The 23,792-nt window shown below is 39.6% G+C and overlaps 1 protein-coding gene and 3 non-coding genes across 7 annotated transcripts; all 4 read left to right on the forward strand.

The window, feature by feature from the left end:
• Positions 1-1,075: 1,075 nt before the first annotated feature.
• On the forward strand, positions 1,076-21,857 carry RABGGTB (Rab geranylgeranyltransferase subunit beta). 4 transcript variants are annotated; one of them, XM_053248258.1, is made up of 9 exons: positions 1,076-1,992; positions 4,566-4,673; positions 6,484-6,681; positions 11,897-12,002; positions 12,821-12,873; positions 15,148-15,258; positions 17,883-18,008; positions 19,377-19,526; positions 20,725-21,857. In XM_053248258.1, exons 1-9 carry the CDS (start codon positions 1,957-1,959, stop codon positions 20,863-20,865), a joined length of 1,029 nt encoding a protein of 342 aa, XP_053104233.1. In that variant the 5' UTR covers positions 1,076-1,956; the 3' UTR covers positions 20,866-21,857. The 4 variants fall into 4 exon arrangements, with proteins under 4 accessions (XP_053104233.1, XP_053104235.1, XP_053104234.1 ...); XM_053248260.1 differs by lacking the exon at positions 1,076-1,992 and adding an exon at positions 2,032-2,285; XM_053248259.1 differs by lacking the exon at positions 1,076-1,992 and adding an exon at positions 2,032-2,253.
• On the forward strand, positions 4,781-4,865 carry LOC128325467 (small nucleolar RNA SNORD45). Its single transcript, XR_008307464.1, has one exon. It is a non-coding gene; the product is annotated as a small nucleolar RNA SNORD45 (small nucleolar RNA).
• Positions 11,282-11,361, forward strand: LOC128325468 (small nucleolar RNA SNORD45). Its single transcript, XR_008307465.1, has one exon. It is a non-coding gene; the product is annotated as a small nucleolar RNA SNORD45 (small nucleolar RNA).
• Positions 12,173-12,254, forward strand: LOC128325469 (small nucleolar RNA SNORD45). The gene has a single exon (XR_008307466.1). It is a non-coding gene; the product is annotated as a small nucleolar RNA SNORD45 (small nucleolar RNA).
• Positions 21,858-23,792: the final 1,935 nt, after the last annotated feature.

Genomic DNA, 23,792 nt, shown 5'->3' on the forward strand with positions numbered 1-23,792 from the left:
TTTTTAAACTTAAGATGAATTCAACTATCTCTCATCCTAGCCTTCAGTTTAAGACTGTACTGTGAATGTGTGTTTGAGTAAGACCATTGGTCCATCTCACTCAGTATTGTCTACACAGACTGGCAAAGGCTTCTCCAAGGTTGCAGGCAGGAATCTCTCTCAGCCCTATCATAGAGATGCCAAGGAAGGAACTTGGAGCCTAGATGCTCTTCCCAGAGCGGCTCCGGGGAATATCTTAGTGCTCACATTTGTCTCCCTTTCATATGCAACCAGGTTGGACCCTGCTTAGCTTAAGGGGACAAGTCATGCTTGCTACCACAAGACCAGCTCTCTTCATCAATAGTAATCAACAGCATACATATTTGCAACTATTTGGAGTTTATAATTCTATACTATTGTCTTAAATATCAGTTATTTAATTATTATTATTGTGTTGCTGCCTTACAGGCAGCAACACAAAATCTGGCCACATTAATTGTAGTTAATGGGTTCTGATCTACAAGAAGCAAGGAGGTGTACTAATCCACACAATCAACCTTTCTAATTCACTTTTGAGATCAACTGGAATAACAACAAATATTTATATACTGCTTTTCAACAAGTTTCCAATGTGGTTATAAGAGAAATAATAAATAAATAAGATGAGGATCCCTGTCCCCAAAGGGTTTACAATCTAAAACCTCTCTTAAAGGCTGTAACTGTACGATATATTTGTTTCAAATACTCCAGAAAGGGTTTGTTCATTATCAAGGTTACCTAAGTAACTCTGGACAAGTGTGTGTTTTAGCTCAGCCTATCTCACGGGTGCCACTCTGACTTCCACGCAATATAGCTGAAGCAAAAATATAAAATAACACGATGTGCCATAAATAAAAGCAGAGTAAGGAGATACATTCTTAATATTTCAATAGCTGTTTGGTAGCGGCTCAGGAAGACCTCGGCGGGGGGGGGGGCGGCAGATGGGCTTCTTGCTACCTTGCTGGGGTCGTCATAATCTGTTGCTCGGGCAACTGCCTTGCCTATGTAATGGCCGCCCCTGTAATTACTGTTTCATAAATGACACTGTAGGCTTTGAGAGAGAATAATGAAGGTGGTTAGAATCTATGCTGTTCAAGGAAAACAAAGATAAGAGGGGGAAATCATATTTTAAAAAACGGATTTATTGGTTTCTGCTTGTCGTCACCACCCTCGTCAGTCCGCCCCCGCCCCACATTAGTGCGATCGAGAGATCACTTCATTAACAATCAGCGTCGCGAATACTATATGACAAATTAATTGTAGAGCATTTCTTTCTATGGTAACAAGATCTCATTGACTGCTAGTGGGGACGGCTTTCATATGTTCAAAGCTTTTTGGAAAGGGTTCTTAAAAAGACGTTTGGATTTACCCCACCCGCCACCATCTCTGAGGTCCAGAAATAAAATCTGTTTAGCTTCCTGGAGCTTGTGTAGGCCAGAAGAGGAGGAGCTCCTCAGGCAGGGTACAAGTGTAAGGATTAATAACTGGGGCGCTTTGGGAAATCGTTGCTTTGATTTTGTATTCTGGTAAACCAGAATAAAGTTTTTGAAAATAGCTAGCCTGGGTTTTTAAATTTTCTCTTTTATTAAAGCCTTAGGAAAAGACACAAATGGAGAGGGGCTAGCCACTGAGGATCTGAGTTCCGTAGGAGCAAAAGGGTTTAGAGGCCCTGCATAGAAGGGACAATTTCTTGAAATCATTTAGTCTATAGCAGCCGCTGCGGCTGCTATATGTTGGCTCAAAAGTAATTCCCGCTTCATTCACTTGTAAGCTTTCTCTCAAGTAAGCTTACAAACTATATGCCAGTTATGTGACGGTTCCGGTCAAATACAGGCATTCCGTAGACAGCTGCTGTGGGGTCCTCAGAAGCGGCGAAAGGAAGAAGCGGAAATGACTCTCCAGGCTTCCGCTCAGTGGTGTGCGCGTGCGCAGTAGGCAATGAGAGAGGTGCAGCGGATGTGCCAAGCCAACATGGTGAGTAGCGACTTGCTTCTCTCCTGCGCCTGGGTAGTTTTTCGCGCGCCTATTTGTTGCCCCGCCTCTTTTTTTTTTTTTTTTGACTCGCGGCGGATGAGGGGGAGAATGAAGCTCTCTTGTCTACACGGTCGGTTGGGCTTTCTGAGAACGGGTTGGGGGTAAAGAGCAAAATCAGCGACGACCGAAGAATGGAAAACTATAAAGGAGCTGGTCAACGAAAAGATGAGACGCTGATTGGTCATTTGGACTGCCACTCACGTAGGTGTTTCTGCGCGCTCAGAACGAAATAAGTACGTGCAGCACCACCCCGCGCTTGCCCCCGGGGGGGGGACACCACGTGCTCCCGCGCTGTGAGTGTCTTGTTAGCAGGGATCCCCGCTTGGTATTGTCCCTTGGCACCGAGCCCGACCCTCTTGCGTATATGGATCATTTTTTCTTTTAAATTATATGATCTCGTCGCTTGGGAGTCGGCCACAGCAAGTTCTAAGCCGGTTACTTTCAGTGAGTCTGCCTATGGAAGGCCTTGAATCTGAGCTTCCCTGGTCCAAGGCTCACTACTATTTACTAAGCCGTATCCATGTGTCGGTTGTCTAATCCCAAACACACCAAAATATTAAAAAGCAGTACTTAAATTTCAAGTTGGTGGATTTTTGGTTTGGTTTGCATTAGTACTCATAACGGCTTCTCTTTCAAGTACTGTACCAGTGTCGCCCAATTCTCCTAGTCAAGGGTGTATGTACTGCTGTCTCATTTCTCCCACAATTACCCAGTAGCCAAAGAGCCTCGTGGCTCTTCCTTTTGTTCTTGAACGAATGAAGTACTTGGGGGTCGATCAATGGAGTGCTCTGTGTTTGATTCCTGTGCTTAAAGGATAATCAAGTGGTGTACTTTGGGGATCCAAAAGCTAATATTCCTTGCCACTGGAATGCCCTGGCACCTGAGGTTCATCTTTTCTCTCCCATCTTATTCAAGCAGCTCCTGAAGATGCACCTCTTTATTCCAGCTTTTCTTGACTGATTCCCCTTTCTCTCTTATCTTCTTTTCTTTTGCTCCCTAAGTCTGACCTGTATTTAGCTAGGTTGTCGGGTTCCAGGCAAGACTGCCTCTTAACTCTTTGTATAGCCTGCATTAGTTTTGGGCACTTTATAAATAAAAATAACTCTGTTTGACATTTCATAGGGAAGAACTCATGGACAAGAATGATTGCATGGTAAAATATGCACAATCCAATGCTATATATCACATATTAGAACAAATAAAAATTCTGCATCCTGTTAAACTAGGTTACAAAAGATTGGCTTTGGGGTAGGATCAGGCTTTCAAACAAGGTGATGTGCTCTAGTTTAAATTTTGCCAATAAAATGGTTATTTTCAAATGTCGTGTTGCATACAACACATTTTTTGTTTAATACAAAGAAACATTGAGTTAGACTGCCAACTAGTACAGTTTAGGGTGAAATTCATTGTAGTTGGCCTGTAGTAGGATTTGAACTTTTAACAATTGGGGGAAATGGCAAGTGGAAGGCACAGGAAAAAGCATGATATGCTTTTCAGAACATTTTTTTTCCTAGGTATTTTTCTCTAGTTAACTGAACACACACTAAATTTTGAGAAATTGTTTTCTCTCATGAGAGTGCTCTCCTTTTTAAAGGTCAACTTATTGCTGGTATTTAATTCTTACAGCTAGATTTATCTAGAATTGCTTGTTAATGAAACACACAAGCCAAACTATATGTTATGTTAAATTCAAAGTTTGGGGTAACCTTTGGAGTAGGGCAAGATGAGGATTGGGACTATGAAGAGGGGATATTTGACCCTTTTCTGCTGCAGTGCCAAAGCAAATCATGCCCCCAAAACTGCTATTAGTTCCAAGAGGTAAACTTGTATTTGGGCCTATAGAAGCTTCTTTTGGGGGTAGTAGCTTCAGGTGCATGATTCTTGTTGGGAGCAGCAGCAGGAAAGGGTTAAATGTGCCCTATCCTGATCTGCCCTGAAGCTGCTATTTAAGTATGTGTTTGTCTTTTTAAAGACTGCAGTACCACACTATGTTTAATATAACAGAATGTGTAGTTTGTCTCTAAGACTGCAATCCTATGCACAGTTTTGTGCTTCTTAAGCACAGATGGAAGCCTTATTGAACAAAGTAAGATTGTAGACTATTCAATATTTGAATAAGAGTCTACAGGTACATTTGTTCACATTTTATGCAGAAAACAGGTTCAGCAGTACACTTCCTGTCTGTACCATGCATTTGAGGGGACTGTACCCAGGTTCATTTCCAGAACGAAAGCAGGTACAGTCATTCACAAAAAAACGTACAAGGGTAAAGATGTATACAGTTGTACAACATAACGTCTGAACAGGACTATAGTTCTTAGCTGACATAGCTTACATTGAGTAGGTTACATGCTTGTAGTTACCAGTATATGTAGCTGAAGAAGAAAACGTGATTTTGTAAATCTAACTCGGGTGTGTGCGCGTGTATGTGTGTATTTTTGTATCATGAAGAAATTGAATTTGGAATAGTGATTGAAAATCACTTTATTCAACTTTAACTTTTTTTTTTTAAGGGAACACCACAAAAGGATGTCATCATTAAAAATGATGCACCAGCTCTGGTGTTGTTAGAGAAACATGCTGACTACATAGCTGCTTATGGAACAAAGAAAGATGATTATGTAAGTATCACTAAGTCATATAAATTTAGTAGAACTTTAAATATTCCTCCTATTTATAGTTAGTGCATAAGAGAGAGAGTTAGTATAAACTGCATATGGTTTCTCTAGGTCAGTGATGTAAAACATGGCATGTATTATCTGAGTTCAAGCTGAAGATTTAGTCCTTTAGCTCTAGAATTACACTGAGACCTGAGAAACACATTTTGCATCTTTAAAAAAAACAAACAAACTGGATACCATTTGCAATATTGTCTGCTGAAATTTTCCGAGCTTTTGTTTGTAGTTCCATATATAAAATATTTTTATGTTGGACTAAAGTACTACTGTTAACTTATAGAAGTTCCTTCTAAGTTCTAAGGGTTAAGTTACATGCTTAGAAAAAAAAAATGCTGTACAGACCTCTGGTACAATCCCAGGACTGTTCTGTTTGGCTAGATTGCAGAACTTGCCTCCTTCTTTAGCCCTGCATTCACTTGTGTGGAATCATAGCAACTGCATATATAGGTTTTCCATTCGCATCTTCTGGCATGGGTGCCCTTTAGTTGAAGTATATGGGAAGAGCCTTGTGGGCCAAAAATAAAATAATAAACATATTTGCATACTAGAGGCTGTTTGGCCACAATAGATCCTGAATCGATACATTTGTCTGTAGAAAACTACATTCTTGACTGCTGTAAGGATGTGACAACTGATTAGTCTCTGGTATTCCTTCATAATTTCAACCCTAAACATGCTTATGTTACCTATACGTATCTTAACCCATAAAATCCAACCATACGGTTTACTTTTTTAAAAAAATTACATTTTTGCTGTGCTGTTCAAAAGTCTTTTAGGACTTCTCTGGTGTTTTGCAGATGGTTGCATTCTATTTATGTACCTTGTGGTCTACCATAGAAGAGAACAGTTGGTCTTGTTGCTTACGCAGTACTGTTTTCCTGCCTGCACATAACAGATATGAGGGATTAAAATGCTGAATTGAAAATTAGTAAATAAATGAGCAGAATTACTTGCTCCTTGGAAAGTAAGTTCAAGTTCCTCCCACTTGATGTGAGAGGATCTGACTAGAATTGAGAGCCAAGATCACATTATTTAGTTAGTTAGTTTTTATTTATATAGTGCCCCATATAAAAAACTCACTGGGCGGGTCACAATATAAAACCATTAAATCATTAATATAGTTTTAAAAATTTAAAATACAATAAAAACTCTAAAACTGAAGCTATAAAACTATAAACTAAAAGCCTGACTAAACAATTTGTGATATGGACCAAACTTTAACTAACTTTATCAGTCCACTCTAATAATTTGAGTAGAAAAAACATGTTAATCTTATTGCAGTTCACCTGATCAGTCTTTTATGTACTGCTATAACACAGGAGCATTCATAGTACTTTCTGTAGTAGGCATTACTAGCATTTAGGAAGCATTTTGCCTCATTCTGTAGGCACCTTGTTTTAAAGAAAGTAAAAGTTTAGATCTTTGTATAGTATATGAGCAATATCTTTTGTTTCCAGATTTGCATCTCCCATAACTTTAAAATGTTTATAAATACTGTATAAGCAATGAACAGAAGTACAACCATTTTCCTGCAACAAAGCCCTTTGTTGCTAAATTGAGGCTAATGTGAATATAAGTCATGGGACAATCTAAGGTTTAAAGCTACTTGGCAGGACCCTTTATAATAAAAAAAAAAATCAATATAAGGTAGTTGGAATTTTTTATTTTTAACAAAAAGAAATAGGATGATTTTCAGTGGTTTTTGTGCATTATTTTATTACTGTAAACCAAAATACTACATTTCTCCCCCCAGGAGTACTGTATGTCAGAATATTTAAGAATGAGTGGTGTCTATTGGGGACTGACAGTAATGGATCTTATGGGACAGCTGCATCGGATGAGCAAGGAAGAAATTCTCGCATTTATTAAATCGTGTCAACATGAGTGCGGTGGAATAAGTGCCAGCATAGGTCATGATCCTCACCTTTTATATACACTTAGTGCTGTGCAGGTAAACACGAGTGATAGTATTTGTTTAGTGGATTTTTGAAGCTATAGTATTGTTTATATGACATTGAAGGAGTATTAAATAACAAGTAATCCCTAACACATCTTTATCTTGGAATAGCTACTTAGCACATGTCTCCAGTTATGCTCATCTGCTATTATCTAAGGAAGAAGACCAAAAAATGCTGATGAAAAAATCAGTCTTGTAATTACATTGTTGATCTGCTACTGACTTCAAGCAAGGGGTTGGTAGGTTCTCTGCTTTCATAAGAACTTAAGAAGAGCCCTGCTTAAATTCAACTAAAGGCCTTCTAGTTTAGGATCCTGTTTCTCACAATAGCCAAATAGTAATCTGGAAAGTTCACAAGCAGGAGATGAAGGTGTTCCTTTATCCTGTTGTTCTCCCCTACAGCTGATCTTCAGAGGCAGTCTGCTTCTGAAGCTGCAAGTAGCATATAGCCATTATTACTATTAGCTATTAATAGATTTGTCCTCCATAAATTCCTCTAATCTTTTTTTTTTTAAGCCAGCTAACCTAGTGGCCATTGCAACATTTTTTGGCAGTAAATTCCATTGATAAATTATGTGCTGTGTGGAAAAAGTACTCGCTTTAGTCTGTCATCAATTGCCTACAGTTGGTTTAATTGGATAACTGCCTTGAGATTATTTTAATGAAAGGCAGTATAAAAATTTAACAATAAAATAAATAAATAATCCTGGTTCTGTTGTTGTGAAAGAGGGAGAATAACTCTCCACAACTCAGTTGTGTCATATTCCCCCATCCCCGTAGCTCTGCTGGCTTTTGTTATTGACAGTTGATTTCGGATTGTGTTACGCTGTCTATGGATCTTAAAATTATTTATTATTAAAACTTTTATACCGCCCTTCCAAAAGGCTCAGGGGGGTTTACTTTAAAACACCATTAAAATCAGTTAATAAGTAAAATAAAAATTATAAAGCATAAAAACAATAACAATTAAAAACATCATAAAACAACAATTAAATAATCAGAACAATTTAAAAACAAGTTTTAAAAAGCTGAGAAAGCCTGGTTGAAGAGATGTGTTTTCAGGTGGTTTTTTTTTAATTGCCAGAGATGGGGAGGATCGTATCTTAGCAGGGAGCACATTCCACAATCTCGGGGCAGCAGCCAAGAAGGCCCATCTCTGTGTAGCCACCAAACAAGTTGGTGGCAACTGGAGACGGACCTCCTCAAGTGACCTCACTGGGCGGTGGGGCTCATAGCGAAGAAGATGCTCTCTTAAATACCCAGGGCCTAAGCCGTTTAGGGCTTTATAAGTTATAACTAGCACTTTGTATTTTGCCCAGAAACCTATTGGAAGCCAGTGTAACTCCATCAACAAAGGAGTAATGTGGTCTCTCCGAGTTGACCCAGAGACCAATCTGGCTGCCGCGTTCTGAATCAACTGAAGTTTCCAGACTACGTACAAAGGCAGCCCCATGTAGAGCACATTACAGAAGTAAAGACTGGAGGTTACCAGCAGATGTACCACTGTTTTGAGGTCATTGATCTCGAGAAACGGGCACAGCTGGCGTATCAGCCGGATCTGATAGAAAGCACCCCTGGCCACTGCCTCAACCTGAGAAACCAAGGAGAGACGTTGATCCAGAAGTAATCCCAGACTGCGAACCTGTTCCTTTTGGGGAAGTGTGACCCTGTCTAGAACAGGCAGAGCAAAATAGTCTCTAGAGTTCCGACCCTGCACAATAAGTACCTCTGTATTATCTGGATTTAGCTTCAGTTTATTCTCCCTCATGCAGCCCATTACTGCTTCCAGGCAGGCATTTAGGGAGGATATGCCAGCTCCTGAAGAAGTTGACATGGAGAAGTAGATCTGGGTGTCATCAGCATACTGGTAACACCCAGCTCCAAATCCCCTGATCATCTCTCCTAGCGGTTTCATGTAGATGTTAAAAAGCATTGGAGAGAGTATGGAGCCTTGAGGGACACCATACTTAAGCTCAGATTTTGAAGAGCAACAATCTCCAATCGACACCATCTGAATTCTGTCCGAGAGGTAGGAGCGGAACCACTGTAAAACAGTGCCTCCCACCCCCAACACCCTCAGACGTTCCAGAAGGATACTATGGTCAATAGTATCGAAAGCTTCCAAGAGGACCAACAGAGTCATACTTCCTCTGTCAACTGCCAATTGGAGATCATCCATCAGGCTGACCAAGGCAGTCTCCACCCCATATCCCGCCCGCAAACTAGTTTGAAATGGCTCTCGATAATCAGTTTCCTCCAAGACCGCCTGGAGCTGAGAGGCCATCACCCTCTCAATTACCTTGCCCAGCCATGGGAGATTTGAAACTGGCCTATAATTGCTCAACTCTGAGGGATCTAACGCAGGCTTCTTTAGAAGAGGTCTAATATTTGCCTCCTTAAGACAAGGAGAGATCCTGCCCTCCCTCAGAGAAGCATTTATGATTTCTACCAGGCCGCCTACAACAGCCTCCCTGCTAGATCGAACAAGCCATGTTGGACAAGGGTCAAGAGGACAAGTGGTAGGCCTCACCTCTCCAAGCAGCTTGTCCACATCATCAGGAGTCACAAACTGAAATCTATCCAGTCGAATCGTATAAGAGGAGTTGTCGGACACCTCCAGTTCAGACATCAAATTAATTGTGGAGTCTTCATCCAAGTCGGCCCGAATCCGAGAGATTTTGTCTGCGTAAAATTCTTTAAACACATCACAGTGGGTAACTGATGCTTCCAAATTCTGGTTCAAGGGAGAGGGGGCAGATACTAATCCCCTCACAACCCTGAACAACTCCGCCGGGTGTGAACTCGCAGAGGCAATACGGGCAGAAAAGAACCATCTCTTTGCCGCACGTATCACCTGAGCATAGATATTTAAATGTGCTCCATGTCATAATCTGTTGGTTTTGAGTTGAGTTTTTCTCCACTTGCACTCCAGTCGCCTACCTTGCTGCTTCAGCCCCCGTAGATCTTCTGTATACCAAGGGGCCAATTTTGAAGCAGGTCAGAGGGGACGCTTAGGAGCAATTGTGTATACTGCCCTGGTAAGCAAGTTGTTCCAATTCTCAACCAGGGCATCAACAGGATCACCAGCAGAGCCAACATTGAATCCCTCCAAGGCTTCTTGGAATCCTCCCAGATCCAGTAACCTCTTTGGGCGGACCATTCTAATAGGCCCCTCGCCCCTGCGAAAGTGGAAAGCGGTTGTAAGTCCGTCCATGACAACGGGGAGATCGTAGGAGTCCCCACCCACGGAACACCACCCTGATCAGAATAAAAAAACAAATCAAGCATGTGACCTGCAATACGCGTCGATCCAGAGACCGCTTGGGATAGGCCCATAGTTGTCATGGCCGCTGTGAATTCCTGAGCTGCCCCGGATAAATTGGTCCCAAAATGAACATTGAAGTCCCCCAGCACCAAAAGTCTGGGAGACTCCAACGCAAGTTCCGCGACCAAGTCCGTGAGCTCAGTAAGGGATTCTGTTGAGCAGTGGGGCGAACGGTACACCAGCAGAAGTCCCAATCTATCCCTGGTCCCCAAACTCAAGTACACACATTCAATATGGTCCGATACCCTGACAGGGACCCTGGTAAGGGAGATGTTAACCTTATAGACCACAGCCACTCCACCTCCCTGCCCATGTCCCCTCACCTGCTCCCCTCACCTGCTCCTCTACAGAATATCCTGGAGGGAGAAGCTGGGACCAAACTGGACCACTAGCCTCCCCCAACCAAGTCTCAGTAATACACATCAGGTTGGCCCCTTCATCCATGATCAAATCTACGTTTCAAATTTACGTTTAAGGGAGGTTTTTTAAGGAGTGGGAGTTAGTGTCCTGGCCTCCCTGCCCTCTTGCTAAACTCACACCAGTGCTTAACTCACCTGGCTGCTTCCTGTTATCTTGATTCTTTGGCAATGGAGTTCCTTCTGCTTCATAGACTTGCAAGTTGTCTTGCAAGTTATCTCTAAATTTATACTCCTTGCTAGCTCCCCAGTTTTCTCTTGTAGACAATTAGACTAGGAAAGCCTCATTTAAAGGAAAGGGATTTGTCTCAGTTACTAGACTCTGTCAGACTACAATGAGTGATGATTAAATGAAAATTAGGGCAGTCTCAGCCCATAGTGGACTTAAAATAAACTCTAGTCTGAAGCTGAATTCAAACTATGGATTCAGATCATTGTTTTTATTTTAAGACCTGCTTAAAGTATGTTAAGATCAGTTCATTCGGACCTCATGAAGAACCCTGATTTGTTTCTAAACACAGTAGGAAGTGGAATTCTTTTGATGCTCATGCACAAAGGAGAAGCAGGAACACATCTTCTGAGACTGAGTCCTGACATGAAGCCATGGTTTAATCTTGGGTCGATGTTATATTGTGGAGTGATCACCTTAAGTGAGGTTTTATCTGTAGTGGGCCAAAAAGTAGTGCTGTCTCAGTTATGCTTTTCTAAAAATCCTAAAGCATTTGATTCATCTTGTTTCTTCCAAGTATGTGTGCTTGGAAAAAGGAAGGCAGACTAGAGGCTGTATAAGGTTATGCACCTTTTGTTTTGTAAAAGGAAGTGCACTGTAATTCATAGCAACAGTAATTCCTCAGGTCAATGATGAGGTTTGGTATTTTTATCTGAATCTAAAGCTGATTTTAACATTTAGCTCTAGAATTACTCTGAGACCTGAGAACATTTCTGTGACTATCTTGTATTTCATTGTGTTGGAGAATAGACTATTCCTGAATCTCTAAGTTCAGTGTAAATAAAATGATTAACTGTAGTTTAGGGATTGGAAAGAAACTGATTGTTGGATGACATACTAAACAATAGTAAAGAAGCACAGGGAGAACTTGTGCACTCTTTCTGCCTTTACTCTGATTCATTGTTAACCAGTTGTTGCCAACTCTGGTTAGCACTTCTAAACTCTTAATTCTGTACTCCTGTTCCAAAACTCATTTTTACTGTACACCTGATAATTTCTAAGAACCTCATACTTGTGTGTTTTGTTATGCAGAATTGTTAGCTTTATAAGTGAAACTAATAATGTAAACTGTTGCTGTGACCCATAGGTATGCATACAGCAAGGTATATAGGTATGCATACAGCAAGGTCTTCCAGTGTCAGTTAAAACCATTTGAAATTTTCTAGGTAGGCTTTAGGAAAGCTTTTCATTAGCTTTTCATTAATTTAGATTTCTAAATCAGAGTGGTTTGTTTTGCAGATTCTAACATTGTATGATAGTCTACACGTCATTGATGTAAATAAAATTGTTGATTATGTAAAAAGTCTACAGAAAGAAGATGGATCATTTGCTGGAGACAGATGGGGTAAGTTTTTTAAAATATAGAATTAACCTTTTTTGTTCTGAGAACTACAAACAACAACAACCCATCCTTCCTCCTCCCACCTTTTGAACAATATTCAATACAACTCTGCATAGTACAGAATTTGTGAGAGTTGAGACAATATTCCTTTATATTGATTCAGTAACTTCTCAGATCTGTGATGAGTCTTTCTCGCATCTGACTCTAAATTTGATGTCTCTCATCACTTTAGCTCTAGAATTACTCTGAGATCTGAAAATAAGCTTGTTTTCACTTTCACAAGATTATTTGAGCACTCATATTCAGGACTTTGAGAGTTTATGATATTTTTTGACATTACTAGATGAATTATGAATGGTGCTACTATTTTTGTATAAAAAGCAAACATCCTGAGAATAATGTTGATCTTCTTTCTTTAATGCTTGCACATATTTAAATAGAATCAACTCATTTGGTTATATGGTTTATAATGAACATGTGTGACAGAATATATAGAGTTAAATGTGGACGGTGCTACTAACACGCATTTTACATGTGGGTAAACAAAGTCAGGATATAGATGAATGATTCTTTTAACCTGCAAAAGTACATCTTAAGAGCTATTCATGGAGGTAACAGTAGTATTATAAAATCTTCTGTGGGTAAACTACATGTAACAACATTTATTGAAAATAATTTTTTGAAAGCATGAGCAAATAGAAATGAGGGCATGTTCTTGAAAATTTGTATTTTCCTCTTTATACTTGTTTCAATGTGTTGAACTGTTTTCTGAATAGTTTATCAGGGTGCACATTTACTACTTTTTATATTTCTTCATGCAGGAGAGATTGATACAAGGTTTTCTTTTTGTGCAGTAGCAACACTAGCTCTTCTGGTAAGTCCTTTGCTCAGTGTGTATCTAGTATTGAAATATATGCATAGACTGCTGTAAGCAAGGAAGATTCTCGGCTAACCTTTATTTAGTTCATTTACAGATAGGAAATTGCAGAATATCATTGGCAAAGAGAATTCTGGGGTTGCAAAGCAGTGCTGGAGAGCACACCAGTTTTACCAGGTGGATAAAAAACACTGATTTTTTTTAATAAAATAAAATACCAAATTTCCCATTCTCATTATAGAAACTAGCACAGTTAAAATTAAATTGCATCACAATGATGCTACACCAACATTTACAGTTTTCTAAAAAAGAATTAATGGCTCTGGATCATGCACATTGAGTTATCATATCAATTAAACATGGACATTGATTTCATGAAAATGCCTCTAGTCTTCCCAGCAGCTACCAGCTCTTGCTTTTGGAATGTTCTGAACTTTCCATTCTTGATAGGGGTGTGCATGAATCAAAATCTTCAATTCAATTTGAGATCGAATCTCAGACCCCTGAAACTGATTCTTTGAAAGCAACTGGCTTGACTGGCTGCCATGACAAATCAGCCCCGATTTGATTCAGGTGATTTGCCTGCCATTATGAGGCCCGTTTTTCTGGGGAAATGAGCCTCAAAATTGTGCTTTTTTTCCAGGGAGAGCTGGTCTACCAGTTGGGATGGGCAGGCATGGGTAGACTTTTCCTCCAAGGCGGGCTGATGTGCTAAGTCTGGAGCAGAGGGCTGGTCTACCCACCGATCTCAATTGGTAGACTAGCTCTTCCTAGAAAAAAGCACCCTTTTGAGTTCTGTATTTCCAGCAAAAGGCGCCTCAAATGGTGTTCAGATTGCTGAATTGAATCGAATGATACTCTCTACCCCAAACCGGGCCCTCTGTTTTGAGGGCAATTAAATTTTGGGCCAAATTTGCAAATCACGTCTGATTCAGTGGGAATCTATTCAGTGAAACAAATTGTGCACCCCTAATTTCTGAGCCTGTGTTTTCTTGTAAAATGACATAGACTGGATAGTAGGTTGTTTGTTTTGTATTTGGGCTGGGCCAAGGTAGAGGAGTTGACAGAGGCGCAATACAGGAAAATAAGTGAAGCAGAAAAACATTGGTGGGAGGGCAAAAAGGGAAGGTACTGGTACTACAAATATTTATATACTGCTCTTCAACCAAAGTTCTCATAGCTGTTTACATAGAAAAATAAATAATGCACAAATAAGATGGCCCCTCGTCTCCAAAGGGCTCACATTCTAAAAAGAAACCTAAGACATACCGTGTTTCCCCGAAAATAAGACAGTGTCTTATATTAATTTTAGCCCCCAAAAATGCACTAGGGCAATTAGTGGTACATCAGAAATTACTGCTAGGTCTTACTTTCGGGGTAGGTCTTACTTTTGGGGAAACAGGGTACCAGCAAAAGCCACTAGAGGGATGCTGTGCTGGGGTTGGATAGGGCCAGTTGCTCTCCTCCTGCTAAATATAAGAGGTGTTATTCAATACACAGCTTCCTGTATTGCCCCACACTTTGCCACAGAAAAAATGTCATAGCCTTTGGGTATAGGAGACTCCCTATCTGAGAATATTCTGAAGAAACGCCTTCTCTGGGTAAAAAAGAAAATATGTCAAGTGTAAGCAGTGCAACGAGATGCAGGGCAGCTTGAAACAGGTAATGAGCAAAGCTATCCATTACATTTTAAAAAAAACCCCCACAGGTATTATATACTATTTCCTAAATTAGTAAAAGCAAGTTATCTAAATAATTACTTGAAGTGTACCCTCCTAGATGTTAAGTCAGTACCTTTTTGTTGGATAGACAAGCGAATGAGCTGCCTTAACCTTTCACATGGAAAAGTAAGATTTAAAATGTGGTGGTAAGTAAAAAACAAATTAGGATGGGTCACATTCTTACTTCTTCCAACATTCTAGTATACAAGGGATTCTGGTCCACTGCATCTAAGTATACTTAGCACTATATTTTCAGTTTCAGGGTTCTGGGGCTGTCCTTTATGAGGCATGGGAGAGGTAGCTTTAGTGACCATAGAGAAATGGAAATGCATTATTTGATTTTTGGAACCCTTCAGTCGTGTGCCCCTTTCTGATGTGTTGGGAGGAAGCATCATTATCACCCAGTATAGAGTGTTGCCTCCATAATGGGTAAGGAGTCATAACTGATACTTGTTTTCTTCCTATGAAACAACTTTCAGGGTTGGTCTGAACACTTGCTAAACAATCCTTGGTGTCTAAGTAGGACAAACTCGTATTTACTACCTTACAGGGGAAGCTGGATGCAGTTGATATAGACAAAGCAGTAGAATTTGTTTTGTCCTGTATGAACTTTGATGGAGGATTTGGTTGTAGACCAGGATCTGAATCTCATGCAGGACAGGTAAGTAGTTAAAGAATCAAGCCTCGTAAGATTCTTGATGCCTGTTACAATAACATGTTAGCCTATTTATGTTGAAAAACAAAACAAACATGGGAAGCATTTCTGTCACTTCCATAAATACTGGGCATATTTTAAAGTTTAATAAGTTATCCTGCATTCCATATAACAAGCATGTGATTGCTTTCCCCAAGCATGCCTGGAAAAAAAGGGGGCGGGGTTGTCGCTAACTAATGGTGTACTTTCAAAGTCGGATGGAAGTGGCAAAAATAAGATCGGACATTCCACTAAACATCTTTATTAGCAATATGGTTGAAGGACTGAAGGGTTCGGTTAACTTGCAAAAGTTGTGTCCCATTGAGGCAGCTTAATAAGTACAATGATAATTCTTATGGCTGCCATTTAGAATAAAAGTAAATGTAACAATTCAGACTATGTATTTGAAGAACAGAAAGCCTCTTCACACGAGCAGCTAAACCTGGGTTATCTGCCTCTAACCCAGGCATGCATGTGTGAACCAGGGCACATGCCCTAAGCCCTGGTAGTCCAAATCGGGGTGTAACCCTTCTTCTAACCTTTGCTCTTAACCCAGGTTAATGAAGAGCAGGGGTCCTGGTCCCTATGTTTGTCGATCATGTGTCCAGTCGGCTGCCATGTTTGTGAGAGAGTGCTGCAGCTCAAGGGGCTGCTAACTCTGAATGTGTACAGCACACTATATGGTCCCATTCTAGGACTTCCCTGATCCAAGTAACTGTGGCACTTGTCTGGGAGCAAAGATTGTGGAGCCCAATGGAGGCTCTGCTCATCTCTCCTGTATGGGGTAAGGACTCTTCCTAGCCCAGATCACCCCCTTCTGATTGTGTGCAAGTGCCAAGAGTGTCGCACCCTATCTGTTATAACTTTGAAGTTATAATAGATAAACGTTTGCCAATGTGTGGAATTTTGAAATAAAAAGAGGAACTCCAAACAAGTGTGGAATAATTTTTTTTTAATATATGTGAGTGTGTATGTGTCTCATAGAACACTCACTAACTTAATGGAACAATAATAAATTAGTCTCTTAAATAATCATGAACTTGTAGCATAAACAGCCCAGAAGGAATGATGTAATGTGCTAAAACTGAACACGAAATAATAGTACAAATCTATTAAAAATAAATTCTATAATAAAGATAAATAAAATAAAAGTAAAGCTAGTCACTCGGCAGATATTCCCCCTGCCAATAACATGTATTCTCACAAGTTGAAACTAAGTGTTAAGTATATCCTATCTTTTGCTACAGCTGTGAGCCAGAAGCTCAGAAAGTAAAGCCTTACAGCAGGGCTGAAAACTCTGGTTGGATTACAGCTCCCATTATCCCCAGCCACAGTGACTACTAGGGGTAGTGGCAGTTGTAGTTCAACAACAGCTTGAAGGCTGAAGTTATGCAATTTTCTCATACTCTTTTTTAAAAAAAAATGTTTGCAGGGGAATGAATGTGGCCGCATAGTTGCTGGAGACTTGTTTTCCTATAATTCATATATTAAAGATTAAAAAGTCTAGGTAAAACAGCTACAAATACAGACATTTGAATACTAAAATACAATGACTGTACCCCTACGTCCTGTATAATATGCAGAGAATTATACATGTAATTATACACACCTCAGGTGTGTGAGTGCATGTGTTTGGGTATAATAAAAATTGCGCCTTTTTTGAGTTTGCCATCTCTTCTTTTGCTGTTAATCTGGGTGCCACTGTATTTCATACATGAAACTTCACTTCAGTGACTGAAGTAAGATTGTCTAGTCATGCATATTCCTATTTAAATGAATCCCTGTGTTGCCGGCAGAAACCGATTTCTTCTGTGGGCAAAACAAGTGCTGTCACAACTCAACCCATAGGAGCTGCATTTGATCTGGTGTCCTTGTGGGTTCTGCACTTGTAATAAGCCTGGTCCTGTGTGCCATTATGGATAAAATAAATTGGGTACCATCCAGACCTGCAGCACTGCACTGCTGATGAAAGTTCCTTCTGCTCACACAAGCACCTTTCCCCAGCAGTGTTGCACTGTAGGGATGTGCATGGAACTGGTTCGGAGGCCTTTTATGGGCCTCCGAACCGGTTTGAATGGCGGGTGGTCCTGCAAGTTTGGAGGCGGGGGGTGGTGGTGGTTCTGCTTTAAGGGTGGAGAGGGTGCACCTATCCTTCCTGCCGCTCTCCCCCCACCGGGACTCTATTTTTAGAACGTCCATTGGGGCGGCAGTGTACCTCCCTGCCGCAACGTTTCCCCCCTTTACCGGAACTAACCGGAAGTATCTGATGCTCCTGCGGCGGGAGGGGAACGTTCAGCCTCCCTCACCCTTAAAGCAGCAGCACCGCCCTCGAGCCTCCCCCGCCCGGTTCCATGCACATCCCTATTTCACTATTCTACAGTTCTGGATGTTATCAATTAGCTTGCCAACTGTTCAGCTCCGTACTTCTAAAAACTGAGTTTGCGTTTCATCCAATCTTATTGATGAAAGTATATGGGATGTTGGTTAACACATTTATTAACTGAATGGCTGGATCTTGCATTGTAATCTTCCTTTGTTGTACTTGTAGCTATATTTTAAAATAGACTTGAACTTTATATCTGTAATTTTAGATCTATTGTTGCACAGGATTTCTGGCTATAACTGGTCAGTTGCACCAAATAAACGCTGACCTGCTAGGCTGGTGGCTTTGTGAACGTCAGTTGCCATCTGGTGGCCTGAATGGAAGACCAGAAAAGGTATTCTGTTTTATTTTGTGTATTAAAATATTTCTTTGCTGGATTTGTATTTCTTTGTCAGAGCTGTAGTGGTACTTTTGCCTTTCCAGAAATAACTTTTCCAAAAAGTAGTGGTGATAAATATTAGATGATATATGTGCTTTATTTATAGTATCTAAAGCCAGCTTAGATGTTCTGTTTCACAACATTCTTAAAATACACAATTGAAAAAATAAATTGGGCACTGTAATCCATAAAGATAGGTTAGACTTGTGTTGCTACCAACAAATCATTTTGAAAAACAGTTCATGTTCAGTTCATAAGCAAGCTGTTTCAAACACATTAATAATGCTGGCATAGCATTAAAATTAAAAGCCTTCAGATCTACAGACCCAAGTGTGTTGTGATATGAATAAGGATAACACATAAGGGGAAAATGTTTTTCCCTTGTGGACATTTCCTACGTAGGAAAATTATTCAGAGGTTTCTTTGCCTGCATCAAATTTTGAACATTGCTAATCCTTAAGTTAGGGATTTAAAAGTGTTTTAGATGCATTGAAAGCAACATGCACATTAAAACATTGGTTGGTACTCAAAGGTTCCCTTCTACCAGAGGAAGGAAATCCTTGAATGCCACTTATAAACAAGTTGTGAATGCAACCTACCAGGTGCTCAATAAAACTCCGTTTTATTGCTGTCTGCCTGGGATTGCAAATAGAGATATGTTATATAAGGATGAAAATTGGTCCTAATAGTGATTTGGTGGTCGTGGTTGGATTGTGGTCCAGAGGATGCTGGACTGAATCTGCAGAATTAGTAAGACATTCTTGTCTGCGTTTGAAATATTTTTCCCGTTAGGAAGAGAGATCTTATAAAGTGGGGTCAGCGAAGAGCAACTTCTTAAAGAACAGCTTCTTAAACTAGTTGAGTACCTGGAAAATAGGATGGTAATCTGAGTACTTCACAGCTCATTTTAAGGCTATAATGAGATTAGGATTTTATTTTAGTTTGTGTTCAGTTCACTGTATTAGTCACTTAACAATGGAGATCATAAGTATAGTGTACTGTCTGTTATATAAAAGATGTCTCTCAGTACTGTTTATTGTAATGGTATGTAGAGAAGCAACAGCAAATCCAGTAAGAGGATAACTTGGTCCCTAATGTTTCTGAGTTAACAAACTGAGTTCAGTAGAAAACACTGCTGTAGAAAACAGTTTTTTGCTTACAATTCTGCTAGGTGGGAGAGAATCGCCTTTCTCCTAGATATTGATTTTTAAAGTCTGACTTATTTCTAGAAGTATGAATGTGTTCTTCAATTAGATCAGATATTTCTTTTTTTGTTCTAGCTGTTGCATTCATTCTAACATACTCTGCCATTCTATTTTATAGCTACCAGATGTCTGCTATTCGTGGTGGGTGTTGGCATCCCTGAAGATAATTGGCAGGTTGCATTGGATTGACAGAGAGAAATTACGCAGCTTTATCTTAGCTTGCCAGGATGAGGAGACTGGAGGATTTGCTGACAGGCCAGGAGATATGGCAAGTTATCCTGTGCATGTGTTTTGACATTTCTAAATGGATATAGAGAATTTGTGGGTTTTTAAAAGGATTTGAACTCTGTGACAAACAGTGTGGTCCTGTATACACAAATGATAGTTTCCCCCCAGATCATATTGCTTTCACTATAAAGGATAACCTGGACAGTATCTGATATAATTCTATCTCTGAATTCAAGCACATCTGGGCCTGAATGAGTGACTGCTTGGGAAGCCTGTATGTTCCGAGGAGAATGTATGGAATACAGATAAGACAATAAATATCTTTGAAATCTGGAACACTAGGCTGGAATCCAGTGCTGTGTGTCTGTCATATGCATATGGGGCTTATTATTCCCCTTCTAGTGGCCCCTTTAGACCCTTAAAGTCTACATTCTTACTTTACCTGCAGGTAAGGTTAGATTTAGATTGTGAGCCCTTTGGGGACAGGGAGCCATTTTATTTATATCTATGTAAACCGCTTTGGGAACTTTTGTTGAAGAGCAGTATATAAATATTAGTTGTCGTTGCTTTGGAGTGGCACACCATACCATGAGAGTCAAGGAGCTGTCATTGGAAGGGAAAATTAATATTGCTCTCCTTGTGTATTCAGTCTTCTCTGGATTCTGGACATAATATCTTGCTGCAGAGAGGCCTTGTTCCAAGTGTCGTCCTTGGCTGCCAACACACTGGAAAATATTTTATATAATAATTTGTAAACTAGGTGAAGCAGCAAAGCTGTATTTTTCTGCAAGTTTGGATGCTTTAATTTCTGAAATTTGGGAGTACTTGTAACTGTAAAAGCTCAGTTGCAAAACTTGCCTTAAAATGGATTCTCAGAAATCTATTTAATGCATTTTTTACTAACACTTTAGGATGCATAATCTCATCTAAGAACCTACTGCTAATGTTAGCTGACATCTAGACTAACACTCTACAGATACACTAAGATTTTACATTGTGCAAGGCACAGAAAGGGTAACTCTAAAATCTCCCCTTCCCTCTGAAGCTGTCTATGCCTTCAGAAACTATATCTCTGATATACGCTGAGGAAGATAGTTTTGGGAGACACAGGCAGCAGCAGAAGGGGAGATTGTCAAAACTCACACTTCTGTCCTTGTACAATGGCACATCTGGCACATTGGTGGAAGGTTAGTTTGGATATCAGCTGTTGTTTTAATTTATATCTTGATATTTTCTAGGTGGATCCATTTCATACCTTGTTTGGAATTGCTGGACTATCATTATTGGGAGAAGAACAAATTAAACCTGTAAATCCTGTGTTCTGTATGCCTGAAGAGATCCTTCAAAGAATAAATGTACAACCTGAGCTTGTGAGCTAGGTTTTATTGTGTGGCTACATTGCCATACTCAGCTGCTTTGAATTTTTCCATCAAAAGACATTTCTAAATGTTGTTTACATGACAAATTACTACTTCACTGTAAGCACTGTCATTTTATATGTGGACTGTATCCAAAGTAAATAAGTTGAGTGTTACATGTGCTTGAGGTTTCCAGTGACAGATATAGATATAGGTTTCAATTGTCTTTTAATATGTTTGCCTCTGGGCTCTGTTCCAGTGATGTTACTTCAAAATAACATACTGTATTAGGCACAATAGATGAACACTTGAATTTTGTGACTTCATGTTTGACACAATCATTCACTCATCTTGATGACAGTTGGCATGTGATTAGACAGTGAATTATCCCAAGCACTGTTGCTATTGAGTGAGATTTACATGCTTCTTTCAGTGAAACATTATGCTTGAGTTCCTGTTTAGGATCTGCTATAGTTTTTTATCCAATTTGAATCCACACTTTCTTGTACTACATAATAGTAGAAATTTTATAGTATTCACCAGACAATTGCTTTCTACTAGTGACATCCTTAAATTAAAATAATGCAATTATAATGTAACTAATGAATGGCCTTGCTGAATTTTAGAAGTTGTTCCTTTGCTCTAAAATATATATTATAACTGTGGTTTGAATCGCAGTACTAGTAGTTCTTAGGATAGTTGTATATAGTCAAGAATGAAACTATAGAAGAAAATTATTTTCTGTGGGATGAAATATCTGCTTCCACTGGAACTCTAGAATTCCATTTCACATTTGCCACACTTTCGCATTTGTAACTTGGCTGAAATCTTCTGAGTATGAAATGGGATTTTGCTTGAAACAAATTAAACTAATTATGAAATAAAAATTTAAATTGTATATGATTTATTGGAAGTGTGAAAAATCTGCATAGCTCTGTACTTGTTGCTGTTAATCTTTTGGGAAGTTACAAAGCTTAATAGATATTAATAAAAGACTTCTAATTGGATGTTAAGGTGGCATCCTTCAAGATGCTTTTGATTATGTGCAAGAACATGGAAATAGGACTAAACAAACATCACAACCTGTGCCATGTTAGAATTCTGTTTTGTATTGAGTGTAGACAGACTTGTTTATACTGCAACAAATCATGCATAAGAAAAATTAAATTTTGAGATTTCACAAAACATTGTCCACATTTCAAGCCTCTCTGCAGGGTTTCTCTGCAAACTATAAACTTTGTTTTAAAAAACTGAGTTTCTGCCCTTGTGCCATGCTTTATTTCAGGATTTTGCAGCCCTGTTTGGTAGCACAGTGCTATCAAATGAGGACGAAGCAGTTTTAAAACACAGAAGTCCAGGGTAATTGAATATCTGGGCATGGCTAAACATACTTGTTCATGAAACTTCAGATTTGTATTGTGTTGTAGCAAATTGCCATTTTTGACTGGAGAATTTGGGAACACAGTGAATCCAACCTTTAAAAAAAACAACAGTGTTACAGATGGCGTTCTAATAGAATGAGCAAAAATTAGCCAACTACTTGCTCTCCTAGTTGGTTGGTGAGCTGGCATAAAATGTTTAATTCTGCATTTGAGAGAGGATAAAAATTAAAGTATTGAAGAAAATCATGACTAAGTATGACTGAAATCCTTATCTATTATGTTGAGTAGGATGTCAGATTTTTGAAATATGAAATACTCTCTGTGAATTGAGATACACTTTCATAAACAAGCTAGGAGCATAAATCAGGACAGTGTACATGTATATTGTATAGAACTTTCCATTACATACTAGCTATATCGTAATAATGCAACAACACCTGCATAGTAGTTCATATTATTATTTATTCAGTTTCTATACTGCCTTTCCAAAAATGGCTCAGGGTGGTTTACACATAGAAATAATAAAAAATAAGGCAGATCCCTGTCCCCAAAGGGCTCACAATCCAAAAAGAAACATCAGATAGACACCAGCAACAGTCACTGGAGGTACTGTGCTGGGGGTGGTTAGGGCCAGTTACTCTCCCCCTGCTAAATAAAGAGAATCAGCATGTGAAAAGGTACATCTTTGCCAAGTTAGCAGGGGTTTAATCTGTGTAACTATGCTGAATCAAGTCAGTGCAATACATTGAGGCAAACATTCATCTATCCTAGTTGCCCATAATGTGTTCATATAAGCACCTTGACTTACACAACAGTAAGGTAAAGTGTGCTGTTGAGTCAGTGTCGACTCCTGGTGACCATAGAGCCCTGTGGTTGTCTGGTAAAATACAGGAGGGGGTTACCATTGCCTCTTCCCATGCAGTCTGTTGCGTTTTTGCATCTTCCTGTATCACTGCTGCCCGATACAGGGATTTGAACCGGCAACCTCTGGTTTAGTAGTCAAGCCATTTCCCCACTGCACCATTAGGTGGCCTGTAAGGTAGGTCAATATTCATATCCCCATATTGCAGGTGAGTGGCTGAGGGGAGTGGGGCTTGCATGTAAGGCTAGTGTGAGATTATGGCACAAGGCACTGATATTTTCAAGTGAACTGAAGAAAGCTAAGTGGTTGGTGTTGCATGAAGACTGGGTAGCAACTTCTGGGATGTTTCTATACCTAAAACGGCTATGCAAGAGGTGTTCAGTGGGTAGTTTTCTCCTGTCTGTATCACCAGCAGGAAAATAGTATTTACCAGAATCTAAGACGTTTCCTCCTAAGCAGATAAGAAACGGGGAGAGGGGTGTCTTAGATTCAGGGTCCTCTTCCTTTTGGGTAAATAACCTATATTTAACCCATATTCCTATGGGGCTGTCTTGTATTCGGGTAAATGCAAAAATGGCAGTATGAAGGAAAGGAAGAGCTTATACATCTAACCTATTTAAGTACTTTGGCTAATTAAAAAAACCCCTAATGTTGGAAGGGGCTAGAGATGTTGCTAGAGTAGTGCCTCATTCTCAGCTTTATCA

Source organism: Hemicordylus capensis, chromosome 4 (assembly GCF_027244095.1).
Source record: "Hemicordylus capensis ecotype Gifberg chromosome 4, rHemCap1.1.pri, whole genome shotgun sequence".
NCBI lineage: Eukaryota > Metazoa > Chordata > Lepidosauria > Squamata > Cordylidae > Hemicordylus > Hemicordylus capensis.

What these genes read in the sequence shown, in the direction of transcription:
- RABGGTB (XM_053248257.1), top strand. Translation starts at nt 2,443, where the DNA reads ATGATCTCGTCGCTTGGGAGTCGGCCACAGCAAGTTCTAAGCCGGTTA. An exon ending in TAGCAACACTAGCTCTTCTG is followed by an intron (nt 12,874 to 15,147) that starts GTAAGTCCTTTG and finishes ACTACCTTACAG; the next exon opens with GGGAAGCTGGATGCAGTTGA. An exon ending in CTGACAGGCCAGGAGATATG is followed by an intron (nt 19,527 to 20,724) that starts GCAAGTTATCCT and finishes GATATTTTCTAG; the next exon opens with GTGGATCCATTTCATACCTT.